The sequence below is a fragment of the Bactrocera tryoni genome, chromosome 5 (assembly GCF_016617805.1).
Source record: "Bactrocera tryoni isolate S06 chromosome 5, CSIRO_BtryS06_freeze2, whole genome shotgun sequence".
NCBI classification, from domain to species: Eukaryota; Metazoa; Arthropoda; class Insecta; order Diptera; family Tephritidae; genus Bactrocera; species Bactrocera tryoni.
Genome location: NC_052503.1, coordinates 29,412,662 through 29,427,364, shown reverse-complemented (window position 1 = coordinate 29,427,364; position 14,703 = coordinate 29,412,662). Strand labels below are relative to the sequence as shown.

General features: G+C 34.7%; 1 protein-coding gene across 1 annotated transcript; it reads left to right on the top strand.

Moving 5' to 3' along the window:
* Positions 1-85: 85 nt before the first annotated feature.
* LOC120777475 (sodium-coupled monocarboxylate transporter 1) lies at positions 86-13,581 on the top strand. Its single transcript, XM_040108809.1, has 7 exons — positions 86-497; positions 9,194-10,014; positions 10,082-10,230; positions 10,958-11,119; positions 11,190-11,305; positions 11,370-12,182; positions 12,249-13,581. Exons 2-7 carry the CDS (start codon positions 9,420-9,422, stop codon positions 12,523-12,525), a joined length of 2,112 nt encoding a protein of 703 aa, XP_039964743.1. The 5' UTR covers positions 86-497; positions 9,194-9,419; the 3' UTR covers positions 12,526-13,581.
* Positions 13,582-14,703: the final 1,122 nt, after the last annotated feature.

Here is a 14,703-nt window from a genome sequence, read left to right as displayed (position 1 = left end):
CGCTTGTTGTTGCAGTGTGAGTGGATATCGTGCTCTCAGCGCGGGGCAAATAAAAAGCTAGTGGGCTTACAGGAAAACATTCAATTGTGGTTCAACAGTCCACCGACACTAACGATCGTACAAAAAGCGCAAAATCGTGAGAGTGTGAAACAAATTGGAAGATACTTAATTAGAAGGATATTGAAGTGAAGTTTGTGAAAGGATTAAGAGGCTAACTTAGCTTAAGCTCGAAAACTATTACTGACAGCGCAAATTTCGAATTCGAGAAATATGAAAGTGCTTAAAAAGTGTTGAAAAATATATATTTTTTAAACTATTTACGAATCATCCTTTATATGGTGTAGTTGCAAGGGCATTTTATAGTGTGAAGTGCTCAAAGGTCCTACGTTAATGAAATACAAAAATAATCGCGGCACAATACTGCAGTTACAATTTAGAACTTTTCTCAAACGGAAATTTTAGTGAAAATTGTTGTGTATGAAATATTTTCTTTAAAGGTGAGTAATTGGGTATGCGTAAAGAACTCAAAATTAAAATTATTTTAGAATAAAAAAGTACTATACAAATTTTATTTTTAGAAAAAAATATTTGTATAAAGTTCAAGGAATAAATTCTGTTGTAAAAACTTTTTTTTGATGCATTCTTTTCATTAAACTCTTTATGTGTCTTATGTTTCGAAAAATAGTTTGAACTTGAAATTTTTAATAAAAATATGGAGTTTTTATAATATTTAAAAAAAAATTATTCAAAATTTTTGAGTTCAAAAACTTTATTAAGTAATTTTTTTTCATTCATATAGATATTTTTAACTACGTAATATGTACAAATATGTTTTATTTAACTTTTCAATATAATCTCTTTAAAATTATAAATTTTAAGAAAAACGATGCATTTTTATACTGACTTTATACTTAAATTAAAAAGTTTATACATAATTTATAAATATTTTTTTTTTTAATTTCATTAGTTTTAAATTTTTATTTAATTAGGTTATTTAATAAGTTTTTAATTTTATCTTTATTTACAATATTTAAATTTTATTATAATCTCCAAAGTTTATTTTACTAATGCTTAAAATAATTTAATTTTTTGTAAATTCAAAATAATTTTCTTTAGGTAAATTGTTATTTTCATAATTAATTTTTGTATTTTGTTTTGAATTTGTAAATATTTTATACTTTTTTAAATTCATTAGTACAAATGATATAATTTTTTTAAATTTTTACCAGAAGTGTAATTGTTTAGTTTTTTTTTACAATTAAAATTATTCCTTACATTGCTTTCATTTTTGGAAATACTTTTTTTTGTAAATTCGAAATTAAGAAGAAAATATTTTTTTTTTGGAATTTCTATCTGCTGTTGAATTATTTAATTTTTGAATATTTTTTTAAACAATTAAATAAGTAATCTCCTATTGAATAAAATTATTATTTATACTAGTAAATATACATAAAATGAAATATATTTTTTTCATTTATAAATATTTTGTATTAATAAATATTTTTATTTGTTATATATAGTATTGAAAATTTTCCTTAGATATATTATACATTCTGTAATTTTTTTTGGAAATTGTTTATAGCTATAAATTAATACTATTGAATCCTCTTAGAAGAGGAAGCGAATCTTCTTATTTTTTTTATCCAAATTGAATTTGAAAAAAATAGTTTTTTGTTATATGTATTACTATTATTTTGTATAATTATTAATAATAGTGAAAAAAATATTTTGCAATTTTTTCCATTAAAATTTTAGTTTTTTATAAAAAGCTATTTTAACCTTGATTAATTTGGGAAACATTTACATTAAATAATTTTTTTGGAATAAAATTTTTTAAATAATTTTTTAGTACTTAAATTTTTTAAGACTGGGAAGTATTTTTTGCCATTTATTTATTTGTTATTGTAGGAGCTATAAATATGTTACAATATATGTACATACAAGTATGCTACAGAAAAAATCCAAATTTTAATGTTTAAAGAAAGCTTATATTTCTTAAGGTTAGGTTAGGTTATTCTGGTAGGCCAATAAGCTTCGTATGTACATATATATATGGTCCTTTGTGATACAAGTGTGGAGTTCAGTTGCTAGATCCAAGTGGAGTAGTCATCTTTTAGAATACCCGCGGCTTACGCGAATTTTAACAGACTTTGCGACCTCACTATCGATACCTTCTCCAGTGTATCATACCGTGAGGAGCCCAGATGCTTACGGCGGAGTCTTGACAATGCGGGACAAGCGCACAAGAGATTCTCCATTGTTTCCTTGGTTCCCTGCTATAGAAATTTCCAGCAGACTTCTCGATCTGTCAGCCCCATCCTGCGGGCATGTGTCGCCACCAGACAGTGATCAATTAGTATTCCCATCATGTTCCTACTGTCTCTTCTTGCCAATAACATTTCGTGTACTTTCGATCTACCGTTTTGCACATGAGATCGTCGTATGGACAAAGTATGAATTTCCCAATGTTGATCACGCGTTTAGGTATATGCGGTACATAATTCTTGGCAATCTCCACTATTTTATTGACCCCGATGTCTTTGTGGCCTTGGAACCCAGTAGAAGTGAAGTTGCTTGTTTCTGGCAACATTTTCCAGCCCTTTCCATTGGCTTCCGGTCCAAGACTACCCCAAGGTACTTAGTACGGTCCTTGAGCGAGAGTTGTGTCCCATTTATCGAAGGGAACCTTCATAGAAGAGTTTTGTGCTTTCTTGTGAACACCAGCAGATCCGTTTCTTCGGGTTCACTCCAGCCCCGCTTGCTATGCTCCATTTTGCACTGTATTGAGAGTTCTAGTCATAATACTGCTAATGGTCTGTAGACACTTTCCCGTTATCAGGATGGCAATATCGTCCGCATAGCAGCTTATTCACCAGTAATGTCCATAGAAGCGGAGATAGCACTCCACCTTGCGGAGTACCTCTACATACTTCCTTAGTCATTTTAGCGTTTCAAAAGGCATCAGATCCAGCGTTGTATAGCAGGATCAACACCTATTGACTGCATACTGTTCAAAATATATTCATTAGAGACGTTGTTGAATGCTCAAGAATTGTCGAGGAAAGGATCTATCTTTCGTATATGCTTGCTGCGCCTTGGACAAGATTTTCTCTAGCGTTTTCAGCAGGAAACAAGCTAAGTTTATAGGGCTAAGCTCTTTTGAGTAGGGTGGGTTGTTCCCACCTACCTTCAGTATGAAAACTACTCTAGTCTTTCACCATAAGTGTGACACATATGTAGCTGCCTCTTCAAAGAAACGCCTTTACATTTGTTAATATTTCGAAGTATTGCATTCTTTAAATTAAAAAACTTTTTTATTTATTTTGGGATTAAGCAAAGCATTTTATTTTTACCATTAAATATATTTAGGTTACTTAATACATATATTTTGTTTTTACAAAACAAAAAAATTTGTTTAGTAAAATTAAAAGTATTTTAAACCAGTTAAAATAATTATTTCAATCACTATCAAAGTTTAAAAATATGTATACAAAAAAAATTGCAGCCCACCTCCTTATATAATTTCCAATTGCTTTTCGTAATTGCAGGATTTTGCATTTGTAATTCAGTTTTGTAAAAAACAGACATTTCTACATTTATTGTTATTATTTTTTTATGGAAAGTGCAGATTTAATTTAAAGATTAACACGCGACCTAACTCCATACATTTGCTCGGACAAATCGAAAACAGTTTAATTGCCATATGTTTTAAATTTAAATCAACTGTATCTTTTAATCGAAAACACATTTAAGCGCGCAAATTTAATGACATTGTTGCAAGTGAACAACTTATGTATAATGCAAATATTAATTTCTAGGAATATATTAAAATTTTGCGAACCAAGCCCCCCGATGGGTTTCAGAACCAAACCACTAATTATCATATATTTCCCTATAACTAATTGAGAGCCATTAGTGTTGTAACGAGTTTTTGCTAAGTGCTCAGCTTTAATTAACACTTCAAAGTTATGTTTTTTGCTAATCGAGAATAAGTGGAAATATATTTAATAATTTATATACAAAATAATAATTTTAATAGTTTAAGCTCTTTTTCCATATCGTCACCAATTAACTTTTTACACACTTATCTAATACCAAACATTGTTAATATTTTAATAGGGTTGCAAATTTGCGAAAACGATGTGCTAAACTCTCTAATTAAGAGGCAATCAACATCTTGTCACTTTTTATAAGCAGTGAATGTTTTGCAAATTAGTGAACATTTAGCAAGTAGAGCATGGGAATTTAACAAGTTTTTGGCAGTAGAACAGTTGTAACGGGAGATCCAAGTAGAGGTGCTTTTTTCGGTAGCAGTTTTTTGACAGATCAGCGTGAGTCATGTCAAGCTGTCATTTTATTTTTCTTCAGTATTGTTTGGCAATCGTTCAACTTTATTATGAAAATTTACGTTCTGTAAAGAACCGGCTTGGCACGCTTTTCTCAACTTATGGTTAACATAATCGGCATACTGAGCATACTATTCGCAATACCATCACTCATCTTGAGACCCAGCATTTTACGTCGAGATCTTAAATTGGTAGCGTACAAAATACAGCTTGTGCAAGAACTGAAACCCCTCGAGCGTTCCAACCGACATCGCTTCGCTCTTGAAAAGTTCCAAGAAGATCCGACGTTTTCGAGCCAAATTTTGTTCCGCGATGAGCCCTTTTTCTGGCGACCGTTATCATGCCATGATAACCGCGGTTGTGATGCCTCATACTGAAGCTCGTTATCTCGGCGACATTGGGTTTCAACAAGACGACTCCACTTCGTACATATCTCTTCAATCAATGAATTTATTGAGAGAATATTTCGGTGACCAAAGCGTGTGATATCACCCCGTTTTTTTTCCTGGGGGAATATGTAAAGTTTAAAGTCTATGCGGACAATACTGCTTCAATTCAGGTCTTGGAGCACAACTTCACGCCAGTTACCAGCCAAAATGCTGGACTGAACGGATGGATCATCTGAGACATAGCCGCGGCCAATATTTGAAAGAGATAATCTTCAAAATATAAATACCAAAAAATGTTCTGTCGAATGATAAAATACTTTCTCCACTTTTCTACATATCTCATTTATTTCCAAATCTATCGAGCAGTGGCTAGTCCTATAATCTTTGGAGAGTGAAGAGTTCCCTAGAACTATTACGATTTACCTTGGGACAGAGGGGCCTTGCAACTGCACAGCTGCTGCTACCTAACCAGCGCGGCGGTCCTGCTCGTTCCTACTACACAGTTATTGAGACTGAAGTACCACACCTTGCAAGTTCATCAGTTTTATATTTTCCTGCAATACCGCTGTGGCACACAAATCAGCTTAATTACAAAATAACTCGATTCTGGCGATAAGGCGTATTGACAACATCTCGCTATCCTACTATCGGAGTGGATAGTCACTACTCTGAAGGAGGCTGCGCTTCGGAGCAGTAGATCGACTGCTACCTTTATAGCAGTCACCTCCGCTTGGAAGACGCTGCAGTGTTCAGGAAGCCTGTAACTAAAACTGATGGAAAGTTTCGATAGTGTACACCCCCACCAACCACCCTCGCAAGGTTTGGTCCATCGGTCTAAAATCCCTTATTTTCCGAATCTCTCGTCCAACGAGATCTATCTTACCATGCCTTTATCGAAGGTAAGTGATTTTCCAAGTATTTTGGAATAAAATTAAAGTTTGTGAGAATTTTTGAGTGCCCGGGCTCTCAGTCATCTAAGTAATCAGATTCTCTGATCTATCTTTGGTGAAAACCCCACCTTTTTCCAATGGCTCCTCTGAAGCAATGCCTTTCGCTTTTGCTCGATGTTGCATTTCCACAAAAGTGTCTTCTCTAGGATAAGCTCTAGGTACTTAACTTTGTCAAGAGACCGAAGACGCGTTATTTCCATTGCGAAGAAGAGACGCGAATTTGGGGCTCGAGATTAGTTGAAATATTTTCTTTTCTCTTTTAATATTATTTATAAAGCCATAATACATATAAATACATAGTAGGTGCATCAATAAAATTTATATTTTCATTTGTATAATTTTTGTTATTCTCCTCTCACCTACCTTTTTTCATAACTCTACTATACGCCAGGTGTAAAGACTGGCGCGGTATTAAAAAAAAGAACATTTCTTGGTATGCACGATTCAACTTTAATGAGAATATTTAAAAAAATTAATTTCCTTGAATAAAATACTTCATTGCAACCTATAATAACAGCAGTCACATAAATCTATTAAATGACAACTAATTACAAGTAACTGGGATTAATAACTTATGCTATATGATACGTTTGTATATATTCAGTTAATATTTATATTATTTATTTTTCTTGACCCATATTGCATGATCCGAGTTGATTTCAAGGCTGTTTGCACGTTAGTTAGTTTATCAATTACTATAAAATTGGAAAATAGGTAGAAAAAGAGAACTACTTCTAAACCAACATCTCTTACTTTTTGCTTGATTTAAGACTGAATCCCTTAAAAACACTTGACTCAAAAATATCGACCCAAGAAAATAAATAAATAAGTTAAAATAAAAAGTACGTGCTTGAGGAAATTGAAATCAACGATCAATAAATATTTGCACTCTCTCTCTATTATCTTTTATACAGATCTTTTAATTGTTTTTGATCGCTGAGTTTGTTTGGAAGCTACCATATATATACTAATTACTGAACAATTTTTTTGAAGATTTTATCATTGATTTAGAAAATAGCTTAGTACATCCTGTTCAGAGTATAAAAAAGGGATACTATATGGGAACTCAGGCTACACTCTACTACATTCTCTATTCACTTCACCACACTCTATGATATTGCCAAGCACCAAGTTATGGGTATCTTATTAGTAGTTAACTTAATAGGTAATTAGAAGTACTCTTTGCTGTCCTACTCTAGAACTCCTTAATGTTAACTGAATCACATATTTAATATGCAACGTGATATTTTAGTTTTGAATATACATATATTACTTCCATAAGTAGTTCTAGCCCTCTAATTAGACATATATCCAATCGAATAGCTAATGCTCTATATTTTAATTGCGCCTACAAGTTCGAAATATTAATTGTTTAAGATGCAAATTAATGAAAATTAACATGCAACTCATACCCTGATGCTTGAAACGTGACACAAATAAAGTTTCTTGAGAAACGCTTATCAACATCTAACATGATAGCAACATTTAAATTGCAATTTTATTGTCATCCTCATTCAACGAGAGATGCGCTCTCAATTCCATACACATATTAACTCTCAAATGCCGCTCATTACATTCCCAGCGCCCTTTGCTTATTTAATTGATTCAATCGAGGTCCGATCGAGCAGAACCGCTTCGTCTATTTACTTACAATATTTTGCCGGCTATGCTACTCGTTTGTGGACGCTATTGATTTTGTTGTTGGCTTTGGGGATGATGGCGCTTTCGGCGCGTATTGTCATTGAGTACGCGCGCACGTGTTTGTTTATAATTGTTGTTGTCTTCACACTTTCTTGTTTTAACCGGTTCACGCCGATAGATCTGCCGGCATCCGGACGTTAACCAGTTAAATTTGCTTAAATCTCGTTGAGCAGTTATTGATTAGTTTTGCGCAGAAGCCAGTCTCGGTCTTTCAACGAGCTGAAACACTTACAATTACTACTTGGGGTATGGGGTATGGGCTGCTTGCTGGGTTCGCTTTTCACAGTTATACTACAAGCTTACATCGGTAGCTAATAGTAAGAAAAATTTATTAAGATGTGTGCTCACTCATTTAGATTTATTGCTCATAAAGCGGTTGGCGAACATCATAATATTATTATTTATGCTAATAGGATTAAGTAATGTTTTGAAGTGTGTAAATCTATTCGTAAAAAACTTCGATGTCATAACAATATATTGTAATTTCAATTCTCTTCAACTAATGACGTTTGGACTAAACGACTTGAAATGAAGTTGAGAGAAGTTATCTTCTATTAAAATCGATTTTTTTTTAATATTTTGAGTAATTTTTCTTGTACATACTTTCTGTTTTCTTCTGAAAATATGTTACTAATGTTAGATGTTTCCAAGGCACAAGAAAAATCTTAAATATTTCGGGTTAAATTGTGTTTAAGATTGTGTTTGGGATATACCGAATAGCTGCGAGGACGGTGAGTTGTCATCTGCATTACACTCGAAGAGTGTAATTCTTTTGATTCTATTTACTACATTACTCTATAAAAACTGATTAGATTTTGAATCAGTAGAAAGTATATTAATGATCGTATTTTCTCAATATGGTTACCAGATCCCGAAATATTTTCAAAGTTGTTGCTCAAGTGTTTGGGCGAAATTTATATAGCACCAAATAATATCCCATTAAATGTTTATAAAATTCAAGATTTGGTTGATTGCAGCAATTGGTTCTCAGTCTATAATTCTAATTTTTTAAGGGCAAATCTTGTCGGCGTGAGTCAGAAATACCTCTGATTTGTCAACTATTTGTATGCTGTCTATGAGCAATTTCAGGAGAAGCATAGTCATACAATTTAGAGAATCTTCACAGAAAATCCTCTTATCATTTTTATTTAAAGAAGAAATGCCAAAAATTTTAAGAATTCGGAAAAGTAATTTTACCAATCCCGAAATCGAATTAATTACTTTGCGCATTATTATTATACCATTATTATTTAAGAAAGTTTAATAAATACCGAGAAGTTTCGAGATCCCGAAAATAAATTTCGTCAATCCCGAATTTTGTTATAAAAAACGAAATAGAATTAATGACTTTTCTCACAGCTTTTCCACAAAGGCTTCTTTAAACCCCTATTAATGTGAAAACATTTATATAATTAGTATTTAAGGAAATTTAAAAATGTCGAAAATTTTCGGGATCCCGAAAGTAATTTTCATGTATCCCGAAACTTGTAATATAATGCAAAATTGTTTGAATTACATTTAGAACATATACACCTTCTTCATTGTCAATGGCAATTTTCCTTTTGAACTTGACTCTTTTAGAGTCAAATACAAACAGCTCTTAATTAAGTAAAGACAAAGCGTAGTTTATAAGCGTAAATTTCCGTCTTGCCACAGACTTGTGCGTCTTAATAAATACATAAATGGCATAGTGTCAACATTACTACACAATTGTCTCACAAATAAATTATTACTTATTTAAGAAGACCCACACTTGCAGCAATCCAATGATATTTTATTGATTTTATACACAATTTTTTAATTGCAGATTGTTAACTAATTGTAAACTCATCATAAATTTGCAACGGAGATGTAAATAACTCGCCCCCGCCAATAAAATAAATTAATTGAAAGCGAATTGTTTCCCAAAAAGAAATAAACACTGACATACGAACATACATACACCACGAGTATTATAAAATTATATTCACACTACGCACGAACAAGTTCCTGACATTAAAAAAAAATAATAAAAATTCCAAAAATATTTCAAAATGTCTCCACTAATGGCCACTTTGCTGAAACTCTTGTTCCTTTGCGCTTTAGCGCACAGCAGCAACTCGTTGGCCGTGCCAGATAATAATGCTCAAAGGTATCAACAAGCACCCACGATCAGTTCCATCGTCGCTGAGAAAGTAGTGAAACCATCTCCACCGTATTTACTGGTGCGTGGCGATTCCACATTTGCGCCGTCAGATGACGCGCTCTCCGCTTTGGATGCAACAGATTCGGCGGAAAGACACAACTTTGATGCGGCCGCGCAAATATTGTTGGCAATGTACAAGGAGCAAACAAGTGGGACTGAGAGCGTTGAGGGAATGGAGCAATGCAACGATCCCTCACATAAAGCAGCTTTCTCCGGTTACGATTATACAATACTGCTCTCTATGTTGATTATATCACTGGGTATTGGCATTTTTTACGGCTTCTTCCACAAGTCGGGCAGCTCATCGGAGGACTTTTTACTTGGCTCCGGTATGTCTATCTTTCCGGTTACCCTCAGTTTGACTACGAGTTTCATCACGGCCATTGAATTGTTGGGTAACCCATCGGAGATGTACCTACAGGGCACGCAATTTGTGTTGATTGGTGAGTGCTGTTGAAGACTATCTCAAGGCACTAAAAGTAGCTGTAAAATTTTTACTCTTATCCTTAGTTATTCCAATGATTATGGTCATACCGGTTGCTGTGAAGATATTCTATCCCATTTATTTCAAAATGGAGCTGACGAGCTGCTATGAATATCTGGGTATACGTTTTGGAAAGGAGATACGTATTTTGGGAGCCGTTTTGTATGTCATACAGGTAAGGGTCAAAATTTTTTGGTTGATTTCATTAGACCTTATGTTTCATTCTATGTGGGGATGAAAAATTAACTTACACTTAAAAAATGGGTATTGGACTTAGTAGTAACTTCAAAGGGCTTTACTTCTTAAGTTAGTATTATCCGTAAAGTATATTCCAAATCATTTTATTGCTTCTGGAGCCAATTTTAGATTATAGAGTTAACAACGAAATGTTTTCCAGACACTGAAAATATATGTAAGTCGACTAATATTTATTATACGTATGTCAAGAACCGAGGTACTGGTAACGTGGATCTTCGTATGAACTTCCTAGATATGGTAAAGGAAGGTGTATTGCCCGTAGATTTTTAGAAGAATCGAGATATTGTCATTTCAATATGAAGTTTTGGTCTGGATCCGAATGTGCTAATTGGGTAGATAAATTCTGGTACTACTGATTAAACTACTGATTAAAGATCTATTAATACCAATTAATACCACTTAATTTGGAATCAACCCTATATATCAGAAACTAGCAAAAGGTTCGAAAGAAGACGTGAATTCAGAAGTTTTATTGGCCTAAAAAACCTCTGTCTAAGCCTATTAACTTGGTAACTGGATTATTGATTTTAGGAAATCTCATAGTTTTGCATCGTCAGTAATGCTTTTCAATTTTGCTTACGATAATATCAAAAAAAGCTCTTTTGATGCCGTACTCATTTCAAATTTCTCTGCTTCCTCCACAGATGTGTTTCTACACCGCCGTAGCAGTGCTGGCACCGGCGATCGCGCTCTCTAAAGCCACAGGCCTAAACACAAAAGTTGCTGTGATTCTAATTTACTTAGTCTGTGTGTTCTACTCCTCTCAGGGCGGCATGAAGGCGGTGGTAATTGCCGATACTTTTCAGGTATAAGCTCAGCACATGTTCGCTTAATAAATTGTTATTAAAGTTAAATATTTTATGTATCAAATTGTAGGCTGCTGTTTTGGCCATTTCCTTGGTGCTAGTTGTTGCTTTGGGTAGTTATTATAGCGGTAATGCTATTGAGATCTTCAACACGGCAGCCGATCGTCATCGTTTGGAGTTTTTCAAGTAAGCGGCACGCGATCAATCAATTACATGCATAAAATTTAACTGTTTTATTTCGTTCTTACAGCTTTGATTTCGATCCGACTACGCGTCACACAGTTTGGTCCGTGGTGATCGGTGGTTTCTTCTATTGGACCTCCTTATTCTGCACCAATCAGGCATCGGTGCAGAAGTGCATGTCATTGAAATCGCTAAAGTTAGCGAAAGTGGCCTTGGGCTTTGCTATACTCGGGCTAGTTATCGTATTTCTCATGAACTTCTACACCGGTCTGATGATCTTCAACCATTACGCTGATTGTGATCCACTAAATGCTGGCCGTATCACCGCTTCCGATCAACTATTGCCCTACTACATCATTAGCACCTACGAACATATCTACACGATTGCTGGCATTTTTGTTGCAGGCATCTTTGCGGCCAGCTTGGGTACCGTGGCGTCCGCCTTGAATTCGCTCTCTGCGGTGACGTGTGAAGATCTGCTCGTGAATGGCATGAATATCAAAATCACACCGGACAAGGGTGCACTCTACGCCAAATGGATGTCCTTGGGTTATGGCATATTATCCTTCGGTTTGGTTTTCATCGTTGAAAAGTTGGGTGGTGTGCTGCAGGCGACGCTAACGTTGAACGGCCTCATCGGTGGCGTCACTTTGGGTCTCTTCGTGCTTGGAATTGCTTTTAAGCGCGCCAATACACGGGGTGCTTTCTATGGTGGCTTGCTCTCGTTGGCCATCGTCATATTCATTGGTGTGATGGCGCAAATTGTCAACGTGGATCCCATTGAACTACCCTTATCGGTTGCGCATTGCGACTGCCAAGTGAATGCCACAACTGTGCTCTTGCCGACTACTGTGGAGGCGGTGCCACTAACCGGATTTAGGTAATTGATTTTGTTATGATTGGTAATTATTTGTATTTATTTGATATTTTTTTGCGAAACCCTTAGCTCCTGGCCAATCTTTAAGCTCAGCTACATGTGGTACTCGATGATAGGCACTTTGCTTACAATATTTCTGGGTTTGCTCATCTCGCTTATTGTTGCTGCCGTGCAACGGCATAATGTGCTCAAGATAAGCTCTACGCGCGAGGAGCACGTTTGTAGCAAACCAGAGACTCCACCACAATTCAGCACTGAGATCAAAGTGATTGCCAAGTCGGAGCCAACAGCCGTCGAGAAGCCAGTGGGACATGTAAATCTGGCCATACGTTTGGACGACGAATGAGTGGAGTAAACAAAAAACCCGATTTTTTGGAAACTACGATCTAGAGGCTTGTGTAACTTGGCAACCTTACAATTTTACAAAAGATTTGTGCACCGTACGTTACAACAACGTTGCATTATGTACAAATTATGTACAAATTATTCTCAACAGACTTACCACATTGCAACTAAGTACTTGTTATTAATTAATAATAATCTACATATATAATATTCTTCAGTTTTTAAATGATTACAATGCAAAATGTAACAATGAAATACAAACAGTCATTAATTTATTATAATGAAAGTATATCCATATAGTATGTTTAAGTATGTAGAGAAGTAGTATTTAGCAATTAGTTTAAGTCGAAAGACAAAACGAATTGAGTCAAAAGTGATAAATGTAATCGAACGTTGCACAAAACAAAGAATTGGTTAAAGTACAAAGTAATTATTAATTTTTATAGTATTTTTCCAAATGGACCGCAATATATCATATGTGTGTGTAATAATGTTATTTCACAAATAACTGTAAATAACTGTAAATAACTGTAAATAACTGTAAATATGAATGCAACCGTGCGTGGCGCCATCATTGATCCTGTTAACTATTTGTTTACGCTTTGCTCAAATATCTACAATTACTTGAAATGACATTAATTACAATCTCTGATAAGAAATGCGATGTGCGAATTGTTTTTTTCTATAAAATCTGTATATTCAGATAGACATAAGTACATACATACATATATATATATATACCGACACATAAATGTAAAAATGTTCAAAATAATAGTTGTAATGAAAAAATGAATAAATTATTTTATAAAATAGAAAACATTTGCTTATGTCACACTCATTCATTGAGCTTTTGTTGTGGCACATGCGAATTGCACTTTTAGATAGTCTTCGTGCGTGTTGCTTTAATTTAAGTATGTATAAATTTAAAACAAGTAAGAATGAGCAGCGAGTGCGATAATGACAAATTGCATTAAGCTTGTAAGGTTTGTTTTCGAAAATATCAATTTACTGTCAATGGTACTAAACTGTAAATAAAACGTAAAATATTTAAATTTTTCATCAATATTTATTTTGCAGCTTACTAACTAATCCCCACCAGATGACTGTACACTTATGATAATGATTTTCCAGTCCTCGAAATACCTTTCATAAACAGTTTTTGGGCTGGCCCTCAGCTCCTTCAGCGAATTTTGCTTTATCTCTTCGATCAACTGAAAACCCATTCCATTTGGGGAACAAAAAAAATCAAACGTAGCCAAATCTAGTGAATACGGTGGCTGATCGATGGTATTCATTGCTTTTTTGACTTTAAATGCGGTCACAATTGTTGCTCGATGCGATGGTGCATTATCGTTGTTTCACCCAAACGCCTCACTCCAATCAAATAGAGCTCCTTATTGATCCTGTCTGTCCTTCCAGAACGAATTGATGATGCACCAAACCACGAATATCGAAAAAGACAATGAGCATCACCTTGATTTTCGAGGGTCTTTGGCGTGGGTTTTTCGGTTTCGGCTCTTTTTTTCCCTCCATTCCAATGATTGTTAACTTGTTTGCATGTCAAACTCATAAACCCGTGTTTCACAGCAGTTATAATGCTCTCCATGAATGTGGGATCGGAATTTCGCACGATCAATCATGTCCAAAAAGATCTTTTTATGGTTGTTTTTCTGGAAAAATGTCAGTTTTATCGGGACGAATCGAGAAAGAACGTGTTTTATTCCCAAAATATCCACCAAAATTATTTGAAAGGACTTGTGAGAGATGTCGAGCTCCCTTGCCATCTCTCAAATACGTGCCTGACGATTTTCATCAGTTGAACAGGTCGAAGGTCGTCCAGAACAAGGTATGTCTTCAACGATCTCCCGACCGTCTTTGAAGGCTTCTGTTTTTGATAAAACTGAATCACCGTAAGCCTTTTCCAACATTCACAATCATTCGCTGTTGTAGTGACCGTCTGCTAACTTTAAGTTACGCCGATAAGTTGCGAGTCGAAACTCTTGGGTTTGTCTGAATAGATGATGCAACGCGATGGTTTCATAAACACGAACATAGGAATCTCGATGGTACAGTCTTCATGCGATACTTCCGGATTCGGAAAACATGTTTACCAACCTCAAAATTGCCTATCTACTCGAGGGATTGCCGACAAAATCCCGTCTGAACTCCCTTTGGACGG